Genomic DNA, 23,049 nt, shown 5'->3' on the forward strand with positions numbered 1-23,049 from the left:
CACTATTCTTTTGCAGTTCCACGTCCATAATCAACAATACAAACAGATTGTGCTTGTGTGGAGTCATATCTTTGAAAACATGATGATTTGAAACTAACAGACAGGCAGTGGACATGCAAAGGCTATATTAGGCGGTTGGGGTGGAGGACTGTCCCCACATGCACACTTGGGCTGTGTCCAGCAAAACTTGATATATTAAGGAGGAGAGGTCCCCTCGTTCTGACAGGAGCTCAATTGTGGATTAAATGCCAGTGTTTTTTCCCGGTGGTGTTGGTCTCGTGCCAGGGTCTAAGAGGCCCCCCCAATCCGTCTGTGTAGGTTAAGTGATGATGGTGTACAACTGGAATTGTACGACTTGGGAATCAGGACTGTGTTTGTAATCGAGAATATCTTCTTCTGCGTCTTATAGATCAGTCTGTGTGTCATGTTGTGACGTTATTCCTCCCATCGTGATTGGTTAATGGTAATCAGGTGTAATTGTATGATCAGTAATAAAACAACTACGGTTTAAACTGCTCTCAGTCTCCTCTCCCCTTTATTTCTATTGTTTCTAGTTGTAACTAAACATATACATACACTATACACACTGCATACACACACTAAACATATACTATGCACACTGTTCAAAATGTGCAGGTTTAACATATAATCTGTAAAACAGAGAAGTCTTTGGTTGGTGCAGACTGAGCAGAGATCGCAGTTCTAGTAAGTAAGTAGTGCAGAGTGTGTGTGTATAGGGTGGAGGCGTGATGAGATATCTGGCGTAATGAGATTGGTTAGGCTGTTCAGCAGCCTTATTGCTTCAGGGGAAAAAGCTGCCTCAAAACCGACTGCTTCTGGTCTTCATGTTTCTGTAACTCCTGATGTCTTTGCGGGCACAGTCCTGGAGTATAGATTTTGAAATGATCCGACCAGCAATTAACCTCCCTGATGGTTCCCATTTGAGCTTCTGCCTATAGGTGGGCAGGAGAAGGATGGAGGAGTAATGAAGAAATAAAGATTTTAAAAAGTCAGAAGAACAATAGAAAGGTGTTTAAATGGACATGGTTAGTTTTTAAGAAAATTACCAGTACTCTTGATGATGAAAAGCATGTAAAATAGTAGGGTTTGTGTAATATTTTTGTTTAATTATTTTCTGATATTTTTACTGTGAGATAAATGTGTTAACTGGAAAATAGATTTTGTTTGTTACAAAAATTACAAATAATAGAGTAATAATTTAACACAATCATAAAAATACACATTATTGGTAACACTTTACAGTGACGGCATTCATTTGTTACATTACAAGTACATAATCCAACTGAAATATTAATCAAATGCATTTTTATTGAGTAGTTATTTTATAATGTGATAGATTAAAACATGATCAGTGATGTTTAACATGTACTGTATTGTGATAATATCATTAATTCCTGATATTCAAGGATTAATATTACTATAACTAACACCCCCCCCCCCCTCTCTAATATGTTCAAAAAGCTCTCATGGCTCTTACAAAAACTAACAATGAATGATGTTACATATTTTTACACTGATCAGTCATAACATTAAAACCCCAATGCCTTATGCTCTGATCATTTTTAGCAATGGCTCCACAAAAACTTTGAATGTGTTCTGTGGTGTGACCAAGACATAAGCAACAGATCCTTCAAGTCCTGTAAGTTGTGAGGTAGGGCCTCCATGAGTATCAGTGAGCTTTGATATTTATATGTGTGTCCAGCAAAACTGAAGAGAAAGAAAAGAGAAATAGATTTTGTTTGGCTTGATAAATCAGTTAATAATTATTAAGTAAATGTGTAATTAAGTAATGTGTTTAAACATTGTGTAGTTGTTTAGACACTGATGGTTCAAACAATAACTACTAAGGTATTCCTAGTTGGTGGTTGTGATGTTGCTATGTTGTTACTAGGTGTTTGATGTGGTTGCTAGGGTGTCACTAGATGGTTGCATTGGAGTTCACAGGTGGTTGCTAAGGTGTTGCTAGATTGTTGCTTTGGAATCCTAAGTGGCTGCTGTGGTTCTGCTTTGGGTGCTTTTATCCGCTTAAAGCAATAGTCTGTATGTTCTGGTGAGAATGTGTAATTACACCAAGTGTGGTGGGAGAGTACTTTAACAGGTGCACTGTGCTCTCCTTTCAGAGCGAGTGAATCTACATATTGCAAAGTTGCATTTAGTCAGTTTCTTTGGGCTGACGGTGGGTGAATGAGCAGATGAAGACTGGGTTTGCCATTCTCATATCTCCATGTTCGTAGCAGCCGTTCTCTTTAGCCGTGCAACGGTTGCTCAGGTAACCAGCCAACGGTGCTGGATCTTCTTTTAGAGGCTGTGCATGTGACGTATGTACGTATGTACCCTGACATGGTCAGGAAAAGTCCCACGAAAACCTTCCTGTTGTTGGAATGAATGTCCAGTATTCAGCTTTTGCAGAGATGTTTGCAAAGCACACTGACCACTCAGATTTTCGGACCTCCCCACTCAGAAAGACAGAAAACTGATCATTTAAGAACTGCTGCTTTAAAATACATATTGTTGCTGTCACGCAAAAACCTTGTATCTCCATTTTTGCTGTTAGTCCCTTTTGACAATGTAAATCTGGCAGTTGTTGTTTATAGTGTATACCAAAATGTCATGACCAATGGACTGCTGGAAAGGCTCCAAAATATATATTTGTTGCATTGACTTTATCCCCTTAAACCGCCTAGGGCCAGCAGGCGGGCTGAAATAGTTCTACCACAGAATAGCCCCACCAGCCTTTCTACGTTAAGGGGTTTAAGAAAGTTATAAGGGTAAAAAATGTCTAACAGCATCAATATGTAAATAATAGAAGGTATTTGAAAGGCGACTATTTCCTAATACTAGACGAATACAAGACTATAGCTACAGTATTTATTAATCCCAACAAATCAAGCAATAATTCATAAAGAAAAGAAAGATTGTATGGCATAAATGCACGATAAAATTCAGGGAGATTGAACAGAATAAAACCTTCTTTGCGTTTGTAAAGTAAAACTGTAAAACTGCTCTCTACTTTCAGGATCCTGGCCTTGTCCTGAAACCACAGTGGCCACAGCAGCAAGGTAATAACTAACCTCCGTCCTTTACCCTAGGCATGCAACCAGTCATCAGCATGGAAGAGGTGAAAGTTGGATCTCTTGCTACGGTCACATGTTCAGTCAAATACATCTGTCTGTCAAACCCACCTGACCTCATCTGGAGTCACGAGCAAAGAGGAAACAAGAGCTCAGTTCAGAATCAGGATGGAGATCAATGGACACTGATGTCCATTTTGACCTTTCTGACCCAAGATAGTGACCTAGACACTGTGATCAACTGTACTGCAAAATACAAGAGCCAGTCACCTTTGAGTTATGAGGAAGAGAGTGAATCAGCTTTGCTTAAATTAGGCTGTAAGTAGTTAATTAAATTAATTAAAATAATTAAAAATGATAAAATTGTCAACCAGTAAATGTCTATTCCAATGAGTGATCCAATTGGGTTCTTTTGACTATACACTATATGGACAAAAGTATTGGGACACCTGCTGATTCGTAGTTTTTTCCTGAAATCAACATTATTAACAGTACTAGCTGTCTCTACTGTCCAGGGAAGAAGGCTTTCCACTAGATTTTGGAGAAACATTGCTGTTAAAATTTGATTGCATTCATCAACAAGAGTGTTAGTGAGCCCAGGATGTTGGTTGATCACCACCCCACCTCATCTTCAATTTCCCAGTACATGCACTATACAAGCTGTGTGTGTGTATTAAAACGGGGTGTCCACAAACATTTGGACATATAGTGTATGTATTTTATTGGGCCTATCTAGTCACAGGCACTAACAGCATGTTTTTTTAATTGTGTATTAATCCAGTTCGAGTTACAAGAGTGTGGTTATTCCAGCTCACCTTGCGTTTGTTTCTTTCAGATCTGCCGAGGATAAAACAAGAATCTGCTTGTTCCAAAACTCTGTGTGTTTGTGTGGTCGAATCCAGACCCCCCAGCATTATAACATGGATCCTTTCAGATGGGCAATCAACTTTAAAGAGAACTGAAACCAAAGAACATAGAGTCGAAGATAAATTAAATATATCTGTGTTAAATGATAGACTAGTGTACTGTCAAGCCGTCAATTCCTTTGGGAATGCAACAGTGAGCTTCAGTCTAGGTAGAGTAACCTTCTAGTATACTGTAATGTGACGGGGAGGACAAGAGGCTATGAGCTTCTTAATACCATAAACTGTGGACCTATAATTCAGTTCTATTATATCTTCAGACTTGTTATCCAGTACGGGAGAGTGGAGATTAACACGTTTCAAGTTTTAGATTGAACTATTTGGGCATAGTTAACTATTTTCAACAATTCCATTGACAATATATTTTCAGCACTTACTGTTCACAAACAATATGACTGATCGTGTTGATTAAATAGACTTTAGTCATTTATTTATTTATTATCTGGGAGGCATATTTATACCACCTTGTTAAAACTAACCCCACCAAGTGGAGGCCATACTTTAGCCTGCCTAGTGGGCTACTATTATTTATTTATTTTATTATTTATTATTTAATTTGGTAATTATTATTTGCTATTTCATAGCTACTATTTATTATTTGATAGATACTAGTATTTGTTAACTACCCTTTGTTTTAAAAAGTAACTATTATATGGTTGCTATTTATTATTTGACAAGTGCGTAGGTTTGTCAAACGTAAACATCTAGTTGAAAGAACTTTGCCACTTTTCACAACCACAGCTTCTCACACATACGTGAAGCAGTAAAGCCAGTCCTGTTAGCGATGTGAGATAGGGAGGCGGGACTCATAGTCGAGAATGAGATCAGTTAACTGTTTGTGTACCAAATACATGGACTAGACACTGACAGCTGTATTTTCATTAGTACTAGTCTCTACGTCCTTACCCCTATACCTTTTTCTTTTGTAGTTACTATTATTTGGTAACTACTCTCGCTTCTTTGCATTTATATATATTTTACAGTAATATGTATGTGTTTATAGGGACTGGACCCACCTTAGAGTAGAAAATGGATCAGGAATAAAGAAAAATAACAGGATGACCACTTAATAATGTCCTTCTCTTCTCTTTGTAGGTGGTGTTCTAGTATTGTACATTGTGGTCCCTGTCCTCGCTGTAATCATCATAATCCTTCTGGCATCTATTGGGTTTCTTTGGAGATACAGAATTCAACAGACAAAGTGCGTTGTGCGCCTAATGTGATCCATTTTCCATTTTTACCATGTTAATCGTAACGTAGGTACTACAGAGATTAAGGAGACTGCACATATTTTGACATTAGGTTAGATTACCTGCATGCATGTTTCTGTCCCTGCAGAAAGAATACTTTGTCTATGGTGCCCAACCCAGTGTACAAAATGACAGAGTGAGTCTACATGCTTTTTCTAGTGCTTGGTATGCAGTGATATGCAGTCTTGAACTGACCAGTTCAGAGAAAAATAAGCACATAAATAGCATGGTGACCCAATTGAAAACATTCTTCGAATACTTTTCACTGTTTTGTCTTTTTTTCATCTCAAAGGACACAAACTCAAAACCCCACAAAGCCCAAAGCTCCTAGGAGGGCGGTGAGTAGACATGGGTTGAATCCATTGGCTTTATAAACTGATGTATTGAATTAGATGAAATATCGAGCCAGGCTCGCTTTTAATCGTGAAAAGGTGAAAATCATGTTAAGGTGAGCATTATTTGAACTCTGAATAGCAAAAGGATCAATGACATTCTTAGGAAACCCATAAGCGGTTAGCCGAAACAGTATCCAGTACTACTATAATATGTCATTGAAAGAAATATTTTTTGTCATATATTTCTGCTTGACTCTTCTGTAAACAGGCGCCCCCCATCCCAGAGTGCACGGACAGGCAAGACACAGAACACACAGAAGATAACAACTATATTTTTCCTGTAAGACAGTAAGACATGTTAACACTGCAGATGTATCAGAAAATGTGTAGTACTGTAATACTGAGGCCTACTTAAAATGTAACTGATAACAGAGTGTTTTGAGTTAACCCCTTAATGGAGAAAGGCTTAGTACACACTAAGGTGTATTAATCAGTAACTGCAGTAACTACACTGTACGAACTGGTGGGGCTAACCCTTGGTTATAGAAGTTTGTAATAACACTATATAGGTCTATACAGTGTTTTAAAGGGTTGACTCAGTTTAGTCAAACATTTTCCCAACTCACATTTTTACCTCTGACTCTCAGTTCGATCAACAATGTTTAAGTTGAGGCTCAAAAGCATTAGTAAATGAGCTGCAACTGAAAATGATTAAATACTGTGTCCGATGTTTAGTCTGTGGCTCCTCCCCCTCAGTCTGTTCACTGTTTACTAATCTGCAGATTAGTCCTGCCAATTCTCAGACTGATCATGGAGGGCTGTGGTGTTGACGAGATTCAAACCTATGATCTCCTAAGTCTCTTGACAAGTAGGCAGTTAGACAGTTGCTCCACTCTAGTGTTGTGAAGCTATGTGCATTTCTGTGTCCAAGACGGAACAGAAATTTACTGAGTACTGTGTTTATGCAGCGTAATTTCACACTTCTAGAGTGGTAAACCGGTCTAACTGATGCTCATCAAGTGTGAGAGGATCACAAATAATGATATATGTGATGAATCAGTTTCAGCTGCAGCTCATTTACTATGTTTTTGGAATAAATGTGTATTGTTGGTCAAACTGAGATGTGAAAGTAAGAAATGTAAGTGTTGTAATCAATTGTAATGAATTTTTAACTAAACCAAGTTGAGTTAATTCAAAAAACACTCTGTAATCACTAACTTCATCATTTTAAGTGGGCCTACTTTGTTTTTTTATAGTGTAGTCATGCAATAGTGCATAACTCTATGTAGGGCAACATGAGTTGAACAACAGTGGAGCTTCTTAAATGGCAACTTAGTTATACAAGTACAAGTAGCTAACTGGATTGTATGTTCACTTAGCTAATCATAGAGTGTCTGATCATACAAAAAGAGTGTCATGTAAAAATGTAAAAGAAAAATTATTTGTATTAATGTAAACAGGACCCACCATTAAAAGTCGCAACACCGGCAAAGAGCAGCGATGATAACATTTACATTGTACCACTGGAGGCAAGAAATACACTACCACACCACAAAAACCACAAACCACACCTTCATCACATACAGTGCTGTTCAAACATCTTAAACTATTTATCCCAGCAGTGAGTGTGTTTTCACCAGCAGACATTCCAAATATGACATTAGCATAAACGCAGATGCTCAGAATCACAGTGAAAAGTAGCTCCTGACTTTGATTAGTTCAGTCCCACCATCATCTTAATTACTTGAATTACTTATTTGCATTTATTTAAATTAGTTAATATTAAAAAATAAAAACACTTACTGCTCAGATAAATGGCTTTAAATATTAGGTTTATACTAAACTGCATGCTGAATAAAGCTGTTATGACATTTATTCAGAGAACTCCATAGCCCTATGCAGTTCACTGTTGAAGTTAACTCTTACAACCTGAAATGAACTCTTTATAATGGATTTAGATTTAGATTAGTTTGAACATCACATTTAGCATATGATTACCCTGAACAATGATTTAGACACATTTCTCCTCCCTCAAAACAAAATCATTTTACTGGAGACGTACAATAGAAGCTACTGGGCAGTCACTGTTGTTGAATTCGACCCCATGTTTCATATCAACAGGTTTTCTGGCCCTCTTGTAAGTACAGGGAAATGTGTGGAGTATTGTCCATGTTGATGAACCTACACACTACAGAAACAGCAGATTAAGATTAGGCTGTCTTTAATGTGTCCTACTCGATCTGTAGGAAGGTGATGGAGCTCAAGGGAATGCCAGCATGGATTCAAATGGTCAAACAGTCCTTAGCAGAAAATCCCAGAGGTACACAGAACATTCCCTTCCCCTTCTCTAGCTCCTCCTCTCTGACTCTCTCTTACTTAAAAAACCTCCAAAACATTCTGTTCACTTTTCTTTTTTCCTCAGTAGAAAGAAGTCAAAAAGGCAAAGCACCTCTATGAATCCCAGGTATTCATACTACATTTCTGAGGAGATGGAGGTAAGACAAGAACGTGTTTGAGCAGAGCACTGATTTCACATAGCAGAACTGGAGTTAGTCCCATTACATGCATCCAATTTAACTAATTCTAAAATATGTAAATAATGTACCATTTAATTTAATAAAATAAAATATTAATAATACATATATTTAGTACTTTGCAAAGGTTACAGGTGCCTGCAAAATATTATAAACATAAATATCATCCACATAAAAAGTCCATCAAAGTTTCCATCACTGTGTTCATTAAAACATCTCAAAGTTCTCCTAATGGGAGTCTAGTATTATTTATGGTCATCATCCAACACCTGGTTTGGTGATGCTGCTGCTGCAGCTGCTGCTGATTGAGTTGAACACATCCTCCACGCTGTGCTGGCTGGACTGGGGGGCATCCAGGAGAAACCTGGAAGAACTGAGCTCTGTTCTTCAGACTAGCTCACCAACAAGATCTCACTACTTTTTTTTTAGAATGAGAAGCTCTTGTTTCTCCTTTTTACTGGATTCATGTTTACCTGCATCTGTTCTGATGGGAACTGGAGTTTCTACAGTATAAACTTTATTTGCAGAGAGAAATGTTTTTAGTAATGTTTTAGGGGCCTAACACTCAAAATTATATATATATATATATATATATATATATATATATATATATATATATATATAATAAAAATGAAGCGTTCAACAGATTACTCAATAACTACTAGCAGGCCCTCCAGTAGGACAGTGGAAACAAACTCTATAAATTCATGGTGCTCTAGCTGGGGTGTAACTGAGAGTCAGAAGTAAACATGTGAGTTCGGAAAACGTTTGACTAAACTGAGTCAACCCTTTAAAACACTGTATAGACCTATATAGTGTTATTACAAACTTCTATAACCAAGGGCTAGCCCCACCAGTTCGTACAGTGTAGTTACTGCAGTTACTGATTAATACACCTTAGTGTGTACTAAGCCTTTCTCCATTAAGGGGTTAACTCAAAACACTCTGTTATCAGTTACATTTTAAGTAGGCCTCAATTTGGTTTTTTACAGTACTACAGTACTACATATTTGTAAATAACATTTACTATGTTTTTGGACTAAATGTGTATTGTTGATCAAACTGAGATGTGGAAGTAAGAAATGTAAGTGTTGTAATCAATTGTATTGAATTTTTGACTAAACCAAGTTGAGTTAATTCAAAAAACACTCTGTAATCACTAACTTCATCATTGTAAGTGGGCCTACTTTGTTTTTCTATAGTGTAGTCATGCAATAGTGCATAACTCTATGTAGGGCAACATGAGTTGAACAACAGTGGAGCTTCTTAAATGGCAACTTAGTTATACAAGTACAAGTAGCTAACTGGATTGTATGTTCACTTAGCTAATCATAGAGTGTCTGATCATACAAAAAGAGTGTCATGTAAAAATGTAAAAGAAAAATTATTTGTTTTAATGTAAACAGGACCCACCATTAAAAGTCGCAACACCGGCGAAGAGCAGCGATGATAACATTTACATTGTACCACTGGAGGCAAGAAATACACTACCACACCACAAAAACCACAAACCACACCTTCATCACATACAGTGCTGTTCAAACATCTTAAACTATTTATCCCAGCAGTGAGTGTGTTTTCACCAGCAGACATTCCAAATATGACATTAGCATAAACACAGATGCTCAGAATCACAGTGAAAAGTAGCTCCTGACTTTGATTAGTTCAGTCCCACCATCATCTTAATTACTTGAATTACTTATTTGCATTTATTTAAATTAGTTAATATTAAAAAATAAAAACACTTACTGCTCAGATAAATGGCTTTAAATATTAGGTTTATACTAAACTGCATGCTGAATAAAGCTGTTATGACATTTATTCAGAGAACTCCATAGCCCTATGCAGTTCACTGTTGAAGTTAACTCTTACAACCTGAAATGAACTCTTTATAATGGATTTAGATTTAGATTAGTTTGAACATCACATTTAGCATATGATTACCCTGAACAATGATTTAGACACATTTCTCCTCCCTCAAAACAAAATCATTTTACTGGAGACGTACAATAGAAGCTACTGGGCAGTCACTGTTGTTGAATTCGACCCCATGTTTCATATCAACAGGTTTTCTGGCCCTCTTGTAAGTACAGGGAAATGTGTGGAGTATTGTCCATGTTGATGAACCTACACACTACAGAAACAGCAGATTAAGATTAGGCTGTCTTTAATGTGTCCTACTCGATCTGTAGGAAGGTGATGGAGCTCAAGGAAATGCCAGCATGGATTCAAATGTTCAAACAGTCCTTAGCAGAAAATCCCAGAGGTACACAGAACATTCCCTTCCCTTTCTCCAGCTCCTCCTCTCTGACTCTCTCTTACTTAAAAAACCTCCAAAACATTCTGTTCACTTTTCTTTTTTCCTCAGTAGAAAGAAGTCAAAAAGGCAAAGCACCTTCATGAATCCCAGGTATTCATACTACATTTCTGAGGAGATGGAGGTAAGACAAGAACGTGTTTGAGCAGAGCACTGATTTCACATAGCAGAACTGGAGTTAGTCCCATACTATATATTATCTATATAGTAATCAATAATAAAAATGAAGCGTTCAACAGATTTCTCAACAACTACCAGCATGCCCTCCAGTAAGACAATGGAAACAAACTCAATAAAATTTATAGTGATCTAGCTGGGATTATTGAGCTGTTGAGATAGTCTTCAGATCCTGCTGTTCTGATTGGATAACAAGTCAACATTTCTTTAACTCAGATGTTCTTGAAACAAATCACAATATCAGCTAGTAACTCCTGTATCGTGATGCGCATAGTAGGTTCATGTCAATACACACCCGTAAAGATGGCAGTAGCACTTACCATTTCCTGTTGGTCATGACCTATTAGGTCTGCCTGAAAATTCCTCAGCTTGCTCAGGTACCATTAAGAACACTAGGTTTTTATTGTGACATCTTTAGTGACCCAGCAGCAGGGCTACACGTCAAAAACACTGTGAGATTAAACCAGCTCAACATAACGCAACAGGCTCAAAAAAACAACAGCAGTTCATGTAGATGAAACATATGCGTGAAAGTACTGGAAAACCACAGACACTAATAGCTTATAGTTCTTCACTCATAGCAAATAACATTGAGCCAGTGTTGATTTGATCAGGTTTTGGCCCAGTGGTACGCTTAATCCATATTGCTACACATGATGACACCTGGAATGCTGATATAATAATAATAATAATAATAATAATAATAATAATAATAATAATAATAATAATAATAATAAAACTGTCTTCACTATATTTTCATATCTTATTTTCTCTGCTAGGTTCCACGAGTGGAAAAAGTGGGTGAAGGAATCTACAACAACTACAGTTATGATGTATATGCTAATTATTAAAATTCAGTTCCCATTATTTATGTTTTTAACCCCTCAATGCAGCAAGGTTTATTACTAAGGTGTATCACTCAGTAACAACAGGGACTTCTGTACAAGCTGGTGGGGCTATTTTCTGGTAATAAAAGGTTGTAATAACATTTTCAGTCCACCGGCGGCCCATAGGCTTTTTAAGAGGGTTTAAGTGCATCTTATTCTCGCTGTTGAGTAGTGTGAGGGTATCCATGACCTCTCATCTTTTTTCCTAAAAAAGGTGAAAATCGTTACGGCAACCCAAAACACAGTAAACACAGCTGGTGATGGTAATGACAGGTTTTCAATTTTACCACCAGTATCTTTTTAAATAGTTCAAAGGAAAATGTAGCAATTTTACAAATAAATTTAAGTGAAATGCATACAAAACAAATGGTTACTTTTTTTGTCAACATGGCCGTAATTTCAGAAAATCTGACAATAAAGTCATCAATAGAGAGCTCTAGAGTAAGTGATTAGGATTTCTTTATTGATTACTAATAAAATGTGGTCTGTGCATTATTTTATGACATCATCATCTAACTAAACTAATAACACACTCAACAGTTGTACTGTTCATGTCTTTTATTAAGCATGATCTTGATCGGAGAAAATGCCATTAATAAAAAACACATTTTATTAATATTCAATGCAGATATCTTTATTGAAGCAGTATTTTGCTGAGCACTGTTAAGTTAAATCGTGAACCCAAACACACTTTAGCATCTCCATTGATTACCCTTTTACTCCATAGAGTCTTAATTGCTATTCTATGTTTGGATATTTTTCTGCTGTTTTAATTTGATGCTGTCACATTTACAGGCACAGCTGAGCAACTGTTCCATTTGATGATCTTGCAAACAGAGCTCATATTATTCTTTAAGACTTTCTGTATTTGTTTTATTTTATTTTACTGTTTTGGTTTATTATAATGTGCAGATGTCATAATGTAATTAATTATTAATTAATGCAAAGCTTTATGTCCTTACTAGAACACCATGTCATTACCACAATGACACTTTTTACAGCAACAATGTACAACAAAGTATAGTTTTTTATAGTTCTTCAGTGTTGTGCTGTTACATGAAAAACATATATATTTACATAATAATAACTAAACCAGTCATTTGTTAAATCTGTCAAATAAGTCAAATATCTAAAATGTATTTTGCACACTTTAAATAATGATTTGATGGTGGAAACGTGAAAAACAGTTCAAATTGTCAGCCTGTTTTCATCTTTATGTGAAATATTGTTTTGCTGTTCTGATAAGAATGACATTTTGCTATCACTCTTTGTAAGTAATGCTTAATGCATTATTGAGATAATTATTGTTGCTGTTGTTGTTAATGATCACTGTATTTATAGGGTCATGCTAGGTACAATGCGATTGAACAGTCTTGAGCGGCTCATCACTGCTATAAAATGACAATCAACAATAAAATACACAAGTTACTTCATCCAAATATGGTCCAATGAGACACTTAATGGTTTATTAACAGATTGATGCTATTGGAGCATTTTGTCATTGCTGGCTCTGCTCAGATCTCAGATCTCAGACTGTTTTAAGCTGATGAACTTACACTACACTAACACTACCAGTAATTTGGCATTATCTGGGTGGGGTGAAAGTTCAACAGGAGTGGGAACAAGAAGTTGTCTGAGGTCTTATCACTTCTAATATGGACCAGAAAGGGAACTACGTGACCTTAAAGCACGGCATTTAGTTGGAACTGGTTTCATTTCAGGTTCATGTAACCAGAACTGTGTTTGTTCCATTTAAAAACAATCACACTGATTAGATCTAAGGTAGAGCCACCAAAAATGGCCTTGGTGAGAAGAGCTGAAACAAACTGCAGAGTTTGCAAAGTTTATTATGAAAAACATCCTGCACTTCTATACAGTTTGGGATACAGTACTGCACTTTTTCTAATTAAATTAATTGTTAATGTAAATAAATTCATGTATTGTGGCCCTAAACAGCAGCAGGTTTTTCAATCATAATATTTCATAATATTTATCTAATAAGTCACAAGTGTAAGCATATATGCAAAGACCTGCTTGCATTGGTGTGTCAATACGTGTGCACAGATAATGGAGAGTATACTGTAGTTCTGCAGCATGTGCCGAGAATGTATCCCAGCAAATCAGCTCAAATTAGCTTTAAAATATGTAGCATATCGTCACTGTCCAATGAAAAACATGTATCTCCAAAATGGCGACTTTACAGGAGAAGGCAAGAGTGTTCTTAACTCTGAATGGAAATTAATGTAAAATAAAAGTTTATTCCAAGTCATTTAAAGCATTTCTATTGGTCCATTCATCCAGAATTATTCACACAGTGTACAGAAGCAGCTACAGGATTCGAACCATGGCAAAAACTAAAAACGGACATAAATAGAGATACGTGTTTTTCATTGGATAGCAGCAATATTCAGATATGGTTCAGTCTTTTCATGCAGGAGTTAAAGGTGAGGAGTGTTTACTATGAATCTAAAGGCAGGCAGTTAGCTCCAGTGACTGACAGTATCGCTCCACCATATTCAGATGTCTCTGAGAACAGCACCACCAACACTGGCATACTAAAGGATTTAGTTGCCTTCAGAAACACTTGTACTTCAGTAGTCATCGTTTACAAAGTGCTGGTGTTCCCTGTCTCCTGGTTGATGAAGTACCTTAACTGCGATGGTATGTATGGTATTCAATTGCTTACTGCTGGCTGCAGAAACTCACTCATTCATTCAGTCTTTCACATCAACCATCCATCTTCTCCCCATTATCTCCACTGTGGAGTTCTATATCAAAAAAGGTCCTTTAAATTATAGTCCTTTAATCCTAGTCCAGTGCTCCAACAGAGCCTGCCTAAAACCCCTATCTTTACTGCATGAGGACGTGTGGTTCAATGTTGAATAGTAGATCATCATTGCCACGATGAACTTCCAGTAGAAGGGCTGTGTCCTCTTGAAGTGCAAGCTGTAAATCTTCAGTGCTGAACAGTGGACGGCCATTCAGCTTTACAATGACATCACCGGTTTCAAGCCCACCCCTGAGCAAAACAACAGACAGGAATGAAATAAGGGTGAATGAACATTTAAAAAATAAATATCGTCTTTAATGGCAAATGGCTGATGCTTCGCGGAAGGACGTACTTTTGTGCAGGAGAATCCGGAACAACGTCGTACACTAGGATTCCACTGCTGATATCAGGGAAATCTGGATTGTGCTGTTTTAGCTCCTCAACCAGGCTAAAGAAATATAAAACAGAAGATAACAGAACAAAATTAATCTAGAACGCTCACCTACATCTCAGTGGTGGGGCAATATAATTACCTGTATTTGTTTAATAATTGTAGAGCTTTATTTTAACCATATATTTCAATTATTTATCACTTTTGTCCTCTCAAAGTGTGACAAATATAGTCTAAGGAAATAACATGACTTACATTGTCTTACGTGAACTTAATGTCTTACATTGTGACCAAGATCTACAATACACAATCAAAGCAGGCTTTTACAACAATTTACAAACTCTGAATACTAGTATTAAAGTTTCTGAAGCGGTACACAAACACACATCTGTCTCAATCTGTCACCCTGAAAGTATTAACCATATTTTTTTATGTGGTTGTAACTGCACTTCTAATGACATACAGTAGGTTGAAAAAATGTATTAGTGAATACCAGTGATAGCGCAAATGGACTGAAATCAGCCGTGAACATATTAAATTATTTCTGTTTGATGCTATCAGACCTAGCATAAGGCAGGTAGAGTACTGTTTAATACTTGAATAATGATGACTGAACCAGCCTGTCTGAACGTTCATCATGCCTATTGTGTCTTCTTAGTATACCAAATTTGTACATAAAGATTTTTTAACTAAATCCATTTAAATGTTGCATTAAATAATGTTGTGAAAAGCTTTATTTTAAGCGCATGTGCATACTGCAGTGCCATTCCCACCATCATCATCTTCAGGCAGTTTTCATTTAATCAGATCATTTGAGTCAACGTGTGGAAATTGGTGCAGTGAGTTCTGACTCTATGTTGAGGTAACATGAATGCCTGTCATAAACCTACGATTAATTCAACTAAAGCAGCTGTAAGTTATTTATTAAATATTTTTGTCTTTTTTCTTTTTCTGATTCAATATATTGTAGTTAAAATAATTTTATTATATTAAAAAGACTTGAATGAATGAATATCAAAAATGTATCTTAGCCTGTGCGGTAATGTGTTCTAGACGGATCCTCAAAAAAAATTCTGCTTCAGGTATATGTACTCATACAAACCGTTCTTGTACCTTATTATATCAACCTGACAAATGCACAGTATGTAAGTGTAAAATTTCACTTACTCCTCGGTGAGAGTCATCATTCTGATGCCAATGTACCTTTTCTTTGGGGCTGTGACATCTGGAAAAAATGTGATTCATTATATTGAATAATAAATATTACCAAATATAGAAGTTAATATTAGCTATGTTTGCAGACCATGACTGTGTCTAGGATATCTACTGACAAAAATACATACATATACACAGTATTGCAGCAAACTGTATATGGCTGGGGATGACAACCCCACAAAAAAAGGGTCCATTTCATTAGTAGAAGGCAGGTTTGCACTCACTAACTACAAATATCTCCCAGAAAAGCACTGCTAATAGAATGGGGGTACGCCAGAGCAGCCCTGCTTGTGTATACATTTAGCTACTGTAATTAGAATAGGACTCTCTGGAGCAGATAAACATGAACCTGTTGGCACCATGCCTGATGTCAGGTGTGGTGACATCAGCCTCTGAAAATGGGTGAGAAAACAAACAGGCCTGTGCTAGCACTGAGTTTAGCTAAGTAGTTCAGTCATTCCAAATAAAAGGGAGAGCAAGCAAACCTGGATGATCCAGTTTTCTCATCCAAAATTTCACACCTTCCATTGGGGTTAACCAATTGTTAAGCTACGCTAAGCTATGTGCTGTGGATCAGGAGCGATCAGGACATGTTAGATATAAGCAGTTACTCCTAAGACTATTCATTCAACTTCATGCATTTAGTATCTCTGCAGTTAGCCAGAATAGCAGCTTAGCTGTACTCAGTGTGTACTCTGTGGATCTGTAGCTGAGCTAGCTAAGCAAAGATAAACTGCACTCTCTGAGAGGCTTGGTGTAGAAGGAGGTGGTATGGGTCAAACCAAGGGATCGGGCAGGTCTAGTTCAACCTCTGACCTCTGCAGACTTAAATTGCACTTGTGACAACATGCTGGACAATTTTGGCTTCATTTCTGTAGAACAGACAGGAAAGGAACCATGGTGTCCATGTTTTCTGCAGTCTTTGATGTAAAGCCACAGAAGCCTGTGTTATACCATGTTTTAACGCTGATTCTGTGTGATATATGTTTCTACATTTGGTTAAAATAGTCTCACAGAAGTCCCTGGTCAAATAAACATTAGATCAGAATAAAATGAGCATTAAATAGGTAGTATAATCTGAGCTGTCTCACCTGAGTCAGATACCACAGGGTGAGACTGCATGTACTGCATCCTGACTACTCTGTGTTTAACTGAAATCAAAGTAAACAAACAAACATGTAAACAACAACCCTTTGTAGTAAACCTTCAGGAAGTGCATAATTATTATGAAGGACTGTAGCTGGTTCAGACTGCCTTGTCTCGCTGACTCAGTGTTACCTGAATTCTGTGTGATTTAATGGAGTAAATGTGCAGCCTAAGAAATCCAGACTATTCAGCATCCCGTGTGATTCTAACTTTGCTTACCTTTGTTATGCTTGTCATGAAACTCATCCAGAAATCGGCTGATGCGGTCCGACGGTATAGCAAAGGAGATCCCAGCGGTCACTTTCAGTGTGTTTATCCCAATCACCTCACCATCCTGAGTCAAGACAGGGCCAAATGTCATGGAGTATGTCATGGTAGGACCTATGAGCATGCAAACTGATTTCTGATCAGATCAGTACTCACAAGGTTAACGAGTGGTCCACCTGAGTTTCCATACTGCTCAGTAGTGTTAGTGTTAGTTTAGCGGAGGAGATGGAGGGAGAAAGAGAGAGAGAGTCATACATTTTAGCATACCACAGAAAGTGTGCCTCCTACATATACATCTACAACTTCATACATATTCCACATACCTACATTCTAAGGACAAAAGTATTGGGACATCTGCTTTTTTGTAGATTATGGAGCACTGCTGTGTGGATTTAATGGCCAGGATGTTGGATGATTACCACCCCACCTCATCCCCAACTCATCCTAAAAGTATTGGATAGAGCACCATCTATGATTTCGGAGAGCACAGTTCCACTCCTCCACAGCTCAATGCTGGGCAGCCTTATACCCCTCTAGCCCACACCTGGCATTAGGCAGCATTGTGCCTATATGTTCATGGTTATCTTCTCCAGAGAGCCTTATTCTATTGGCAGTCCTTCTCTATAGGCACCAAACTGCTGTGTGTGTGTACAGCAATGGGTGCAACTTAAATGAGCTAAATACATTCATTATAAGAGGTGTCCACAAACAATTGGACATGTTTGTTGTAACTCATTCTGCCCCATATTGCCATGGCAATATTCATGTCCATGATGAGTGTATGAGAATGTATGTCTATAACCGTATATTACAAATACAGTCACAGTACTATTCATGGGGTCAACTGAGGCAAACAGGACTGTAATGGTCGGAGTCTCACATTGATGATGGCGTCTGTCTGGATGTAGTCCATGTCTGAGTCTTGAATGCCAAGCTCTTTGCCATCTCTCTGCGCTGTGCTGACGATGCCCGTGGTCACAGTGTTCTGCAGTGCAAACGGGCTGCCGATGGCAACCACAAACTCGCCTGGACGCAGGTCAGCGGAGCGACCCATAGAGAGCACTGGCAGCTTTTTCTGAAACACAGAAGAGACAGCGAAGAGTGTTTTAAACAGACAACAGGGTGTCAAGAACAGAGATTAAGCCTAAGCCTAGACTAATATACATTTGGGAGGGTGAACCATGATTGGCATTGCAATTTAGTCCAAGTCTAGACTTAGTTAATTTCCCTATAAACCTGCACAGGCCTAGACATCAATTCCTGCCTCTCATAAATACATGTATATTAGTTTCATGGTAGTTGCAGATTAACTTATAGTGATTACTAAACAATCTTATTAAAAAATCTTTAATAACTGAATAACAAGTGTCGGGTTGAAGGGGATAAACCTGTGTATGTATCCCATCCTGTGTAACACTGACAATATATAGAGTGGCTTTGTCCCAATAAAAACTCCAGAAATCTGCCTTCAGAGTAATTGGGCCAGTTTGGGCAGTGGTGGATAAGGTGCTTGCCATGGTGGTTGATATGTTTTTTCAAGTGGTTGCTAAGTTGTTGCTAAGTGGGTGCTATAGTGTTGCTAAAGAGTGTTTCTGGGTGACTGCCTGTTATGGTACTTGGTATGTTGGTTGCTAAGGTGTTTTTAGGTGATTGGTATGGTATTTCAGGTGGTGGCTTTGGTGCCTAAGGTCTGGCTAAATTGGGGTCATGGTGTTGCTAAGGTGGCTTTTGGTGGTTGCCATGTTCTTTCAGATGGTACACCTGGTCATTTCTGTGAGGGCTGGCATAATATGAAACCAACCAAGTGCTTTCTGTGCTGTCCCAGGCGGTTGCTATAAAGTTGCCAAGTGGTTGCTGTGGTACCCTATGTGGTTGGTTGGGTGTCACTAGTGTATATGTATTATTGTGATAAACCCCATTTATTCCTATGGGAAATTTTTTTTTATGGAATGCTTATGTGTCCGATCAAAAAGCAGAGGTAGTTTAGTTTGTAACGACAATTAAAGTCTATCCAACAGTAAAATCTACACAAACATCATTGATGAATTATTGTAACGAAGGTAAAGAGAATATTAAAGGGCAAAAATAGTATTTTAATCTACTTCTCAACAGAAGGAAAATCTAGCAAATTCTGCAGACAGAGCAGTCTATGAGGCCTCCTGACACTCCTAAGTGAGAACACTGTCATGCCTTTTCTCGTTCCAGACTTCCAAAGGATTGCACTCTGTTCCATCTCTGATAAACTAAACACTCAGCTCCGTCCGCGGTTCTTGGGCGAGTTGCTCTCAGGCGTTTATGCACACACATAATGAGTCCCATATGCAACAGGAAACAAAATCAGTCGCTGTAAACTCTAACACCACAACGTCTCTGGAATTCCCACACAAGCAGCAGTATGTAGGTCAACAAGAGGAGACAGCAAGCAGCCATTAATGCGTCCAAGTGGTCCAGACACGGTCGGGAGCGGGATATAAACCAGCTCCCAGATTACAAGAGAGCCTCCAGTGCTATAAAAGCAAGACCTGTAATCAGAGGTGATGACCATAGGAGTAATGTATAGGCCACTGGGATTTACTGATAGCAAATGTGGAAAGCTTATGAAAAGCTGTAAATGCCTCGACAGGAATGGACCAATCATTGCCAGGAAAAATTTACAGCATCTAAAAATATGCCCTTGTTAGGAAGTATTGACACACATTTCTGGTAACATTCATTTTTAGGCTTTGTTCCCACGGCACAGCAAATCAGCATTATCAGGCCAACAATTTTGACTCAGTTAAGTTCAGTCAAAGGATCTCCTCACATATTGCTACTTCTGCATCTCAGTTTGGTCAACAATATATACTGAGTTGAGCCTTAAAAACATTAGTAAATTTGCTGCAGCTGAAACTTATTAAATACTGTGTAAGATGATTAATCTGTAGCTCCTCCCCCTCAATCTGTTTACTGTTTACTCCCATCTGCAGGTAAGAATGTCCCCTATTACATGACATCCCCAAACTGGGAGGCTTTTGACAATGGAGCACTGAGCTCTTGCTGAGACTTGAACTCATGATCTTGTCACACTTGATGAGTGGCAATTAGACTGTAGGGCCACCCTAGAGCTGTGAAATCACACTACATACAAACATTGTTCCTCCTACCTTTGGGTTGACTTTGATGGTGGCGATGTCGGATTTCTTGTCAATGTCTCTGATGGTGGCCTCAAAGGTTTGACCATTGTGTAGCTGCACACGTAGCTGCTGACGGCCGGTCACTGTAGCACTGCTTGTCACCACATGAGCATTGGTCACGATCAGACCAGATTCTGTTGTGATGAACCCTGAACCACTGGACAGCGGCACATGGCGACCAAATAGAGGATGGCTAGACACAAAGATTGGGAAACTCCATTAAAATGAACACAAATCATATTAGTGTTATTATATTATGACATCTTGGTTAGTTTAGATGACTGACCGCTTCCTAATATATCAAATTGGCTGTCAGCATCATATTTTACACAGCCTTCCTCTACAGCTGTAATCACATCTAAACATATAGCACTCAGAGGGTGCTTCAGTTTATTGTGTGTGCCTAAGCAACCGTCATACTGTGAAATAAACACACAGTGTGATAAACTTGGCAATGGGACAGTCATCCCAACATTCTGCTGGTGTTGTTCTCGCTTGAGCCTTCTTTTCACATAGGAAGGATTGTGGACAAAATACTCGCAGCTTTGCTCAAGCAGCAGGACTGCCAAGCTCTAATGAGAAGCAATGTTTAGTCCGACATCATCACCAAAACAACATCGTCCACAGACGCTGTGTTTACCTGACAAAGAGCTCGATATGGACCACAGCAGGGGCGATCTTTTCCACCACATCAGCGATGAAGTTAAACTTGTACCTAGGGCTGTTGGGGTGTGGGGAATCTATACTAGCAGAAAGAATTGCTCATGTTAATAACACACACCATGTAGGAAAAAAGACAGCAGTGCTAGGCATGCAAATTGACGGTTCCCTAAAATGCATATTCTCCTAATCGCCTGAATAACTGAGCAGTAGTGTCAGGAGGCTTTCTCTAATGTAAGTGACACAAAGCCTGCTGTTTTTCCTGCCTTAAGGAAACTAGATTGGTTCTGGATGTTTGTGAGTTATTAAACTTTAACAGTTAATCTACTAACCTATTATGCAGTATCCACTGAATTATTCAGAATCAATGATGAATTATTCTACTACTATGAATGATTTAGTGTCAATTATAAATTATTTAGTATCCACTATAAATTACTTAGTATCAGTGATGAATTATTCAGTTTCCACTATGAATTATTCAGTATCTATTATGCATTATTTAGTATCTACTATGAATTATTCAGTATCTATTATGAATTATTTAGTATCAAACAATAAAACGTTCATATAATTGACGATTTATTCTACTATGAGTCACCCAGTGTGAATTATAAATTATTCAGTATCCACTATGAATCATTCAGTATCCACTATGAATTATATATTATCTACCATATATTATCTACCATCACCTGGGCCAGAAGAGGACCAACACTTCACATGCATTCTTATAGATATTGATAGACGTGTTAGTTGTTGTTGTTATTGTTGGGACTTTTGGCTTTTCTGGTGAGCAGTTGAGCATGTATGGAAATGTATGGAAACCAATATTAGGGTTCCTTTAAATTGTAATACAGAGTTGGAGGTGAAAATAAAAACATAATCAGATAAAATATTTATAATAACTGCATTTCAGTTTCCTGCATAAACTACACATGTATGACTAGGACATCTGGGCCTCCATTCTCTCTTGTCTCTTGGATTTTGCAACTCCATGGCCAAGCCACACTCTATTGTAGTCTGACGGGCAAACTAGCAAGATCACAGTAAGACTATCTGGGCTATAATTTCAACCACAAAGAAATTAGCATATCCTGTTCTCAGTTCCTCTTTTCTTCCATTGAGTGCCGACTTCTGAACATCTCCTCTTCTGCAAAATTTTGGCCAGCAGCGCTAAAGTCTGGTGTATGTTTAGTGCTAAATGTCATTCCAGAAAATGTTATGTTCAGGAAGTGTCAAGTCCACAAAGCTTCTCACTAGATGTCAAAGTCAAAGGCCACACATGAGCTGTAATTCCAGTCAACACCCCGGGTAGACCTGACTGCAGACTCCTCCTAGAGAGAGGTCCTGCATGCTAAAGCAGGTGTGTAGGGGATGGCAGTTAGAGACACAGGAAGGTAATAGAGAGTGCTATAATAAGGGATGTTAAACATTCCAGGGCGGATGCTGAATATAATTCACAGCTTAAAAAGCCTATGGTTCGACAGCGGGCTGAAAGCGGGCTTCTATTTCCAAAGAATAGCCCCACCAGCTTGAACAGAAGTCCCTGTGGTTACTGAGTAATACACCTTAGTGTGTAATAAGCCATAAACTGGGTTGGAAAGGGTTGATGGAACGCTAATGTTGATGTGCTAATGACTATGTGTCCAAATGTTTGTGGACACCCCCTGCATCTATTGCTGACACAGGTGTTCAGATGCATACACAGCTTGTCTAGTTCCTGTAGAGAAGTACTGTCAATAGAACAGGACAGTGTGGCTCCATGCCCAAGGCCAGGTGTGGGCTAGAGGGGTAGAAAGCCCCCCAGCATTGAGCTGTGGAGCAGTGGAACTCTGTGTTCTCCTTAATTATGATGGACCTCCATACAGTACTTTTAGGATGTGCTGGGGAGATGGAGATGAGATGGGGA

The 23,049-nt window shown here is 38.2% G+C and overlaps 2 protein-coding genes and 2 long non-coding RNA genes across 4 annotated transcripts in view; 3 read left to right on the forward strand and 1 right to left on the reverse strand.

Moving 5' to 3' along the window:
• The first annotated feature begins 3,280 nt into the window (after positions 1–3,280).
• LOC140554317 (uncharacterized) lies at positions 3,281–5,952 on the forward strand. Its single transcript, XM_072677201.1, has 6 exons — positions 3,281–3,410; positions 3,928–4,167; positions 5,111–5,216; positions 5,354–5,401; positions 5,558–5,603; positions 5,869–5,952. The coding sequence occupies exons 1-6, from the start codon at positions 3,281–3,283 to the stop codon at positions 5,950–5,952; spliced, it is 654 nt and encodes a 217-aa protein (XP_072533302.1).
• Positions 5,953–6,819: 867 nt separating this feature from the next.
• Positions 6,820–8,096, forward strand: LOC140554242 (uncharacterized). The gene is made up of 3 exons (XR_011979600.1): positions 6,820–7,129; positions 7,847–7,920; positions 8,023–8,096. It is a non-coding gene; the product is annotated as an uncharacterized lncRNA (long non-coding RNA).
• Positions 8,097–10,320: 2,224 nt separating this feature from the next.
• Positions 10,321–12,946, forward strand: LOC140554243 (uncharacterized). Its single transcript, XR_011979601.1, has 3 exons — positions 10,321–10,400; positions 10,503–10,575; positions 11,408–12,946. It is a non-coding gene; the product is annotated as an uncharacterized lncRNA (long non-coding RNA).
• A 408-nt stretch (positions 12,947–13,354) lies between these two features.
• Positions 13,355–23,049, reverse strand: part of htra3a (HtrA serine peptidase 3a) — a 23,300-nt gene continuing 13,605 nt past the window's right edge. Inside the window, exons 2-10 of the mRNA XM_072677202.1 lie at positions 21,118–21,222; positions 20,448–20,670; positions 18,185–18,379; positions 17,461–17,493; positions 17,257–17,371; positions 16,983–17,042; positions 15,844–15,901; positions 14,638–14,733; positions 13,355–14,534 (exon numbers count right to left, since the gene is read on the reverse strand). Coding sequence (XP_072533303.1) covers positions 14,366–14,534; positions 14,638–14,733; positions 15,844–15,901; positions 16,983–17,042; positions 17,257–17,371; positions 17,461–17,493; positions 18,185–18,379; positions 20,448–20,670; positions 21,118–21,222 — 1,054 coding nt within the window. The 3' untranslated portion in view covers positions 13,355–14,365. The remainder of the gene's footprint in view (positions 14,535–14,637; positions 14,734–15,843; positions 15,902–16,982; positions 17,043–17,256; positions 17,372–17,460; positions 17,494–18,184; positions 18,380–20,447; positions 20,671–21,117; positions 21,223–23,049) is intronic.

Source organism: Salminus brasiliensis, chromosome 4 (assembly GCF_030463535.1).
Source record: "Salminus brasiliensis chromosome 4, fSalBra1.hap2, whole genome shotgun sequence".
NCBI lineage: Eukaryota > Metazoa > Chordata > Actinopteri > Characiformes > Bryconidae > Salminus > Salminus brasiliensis.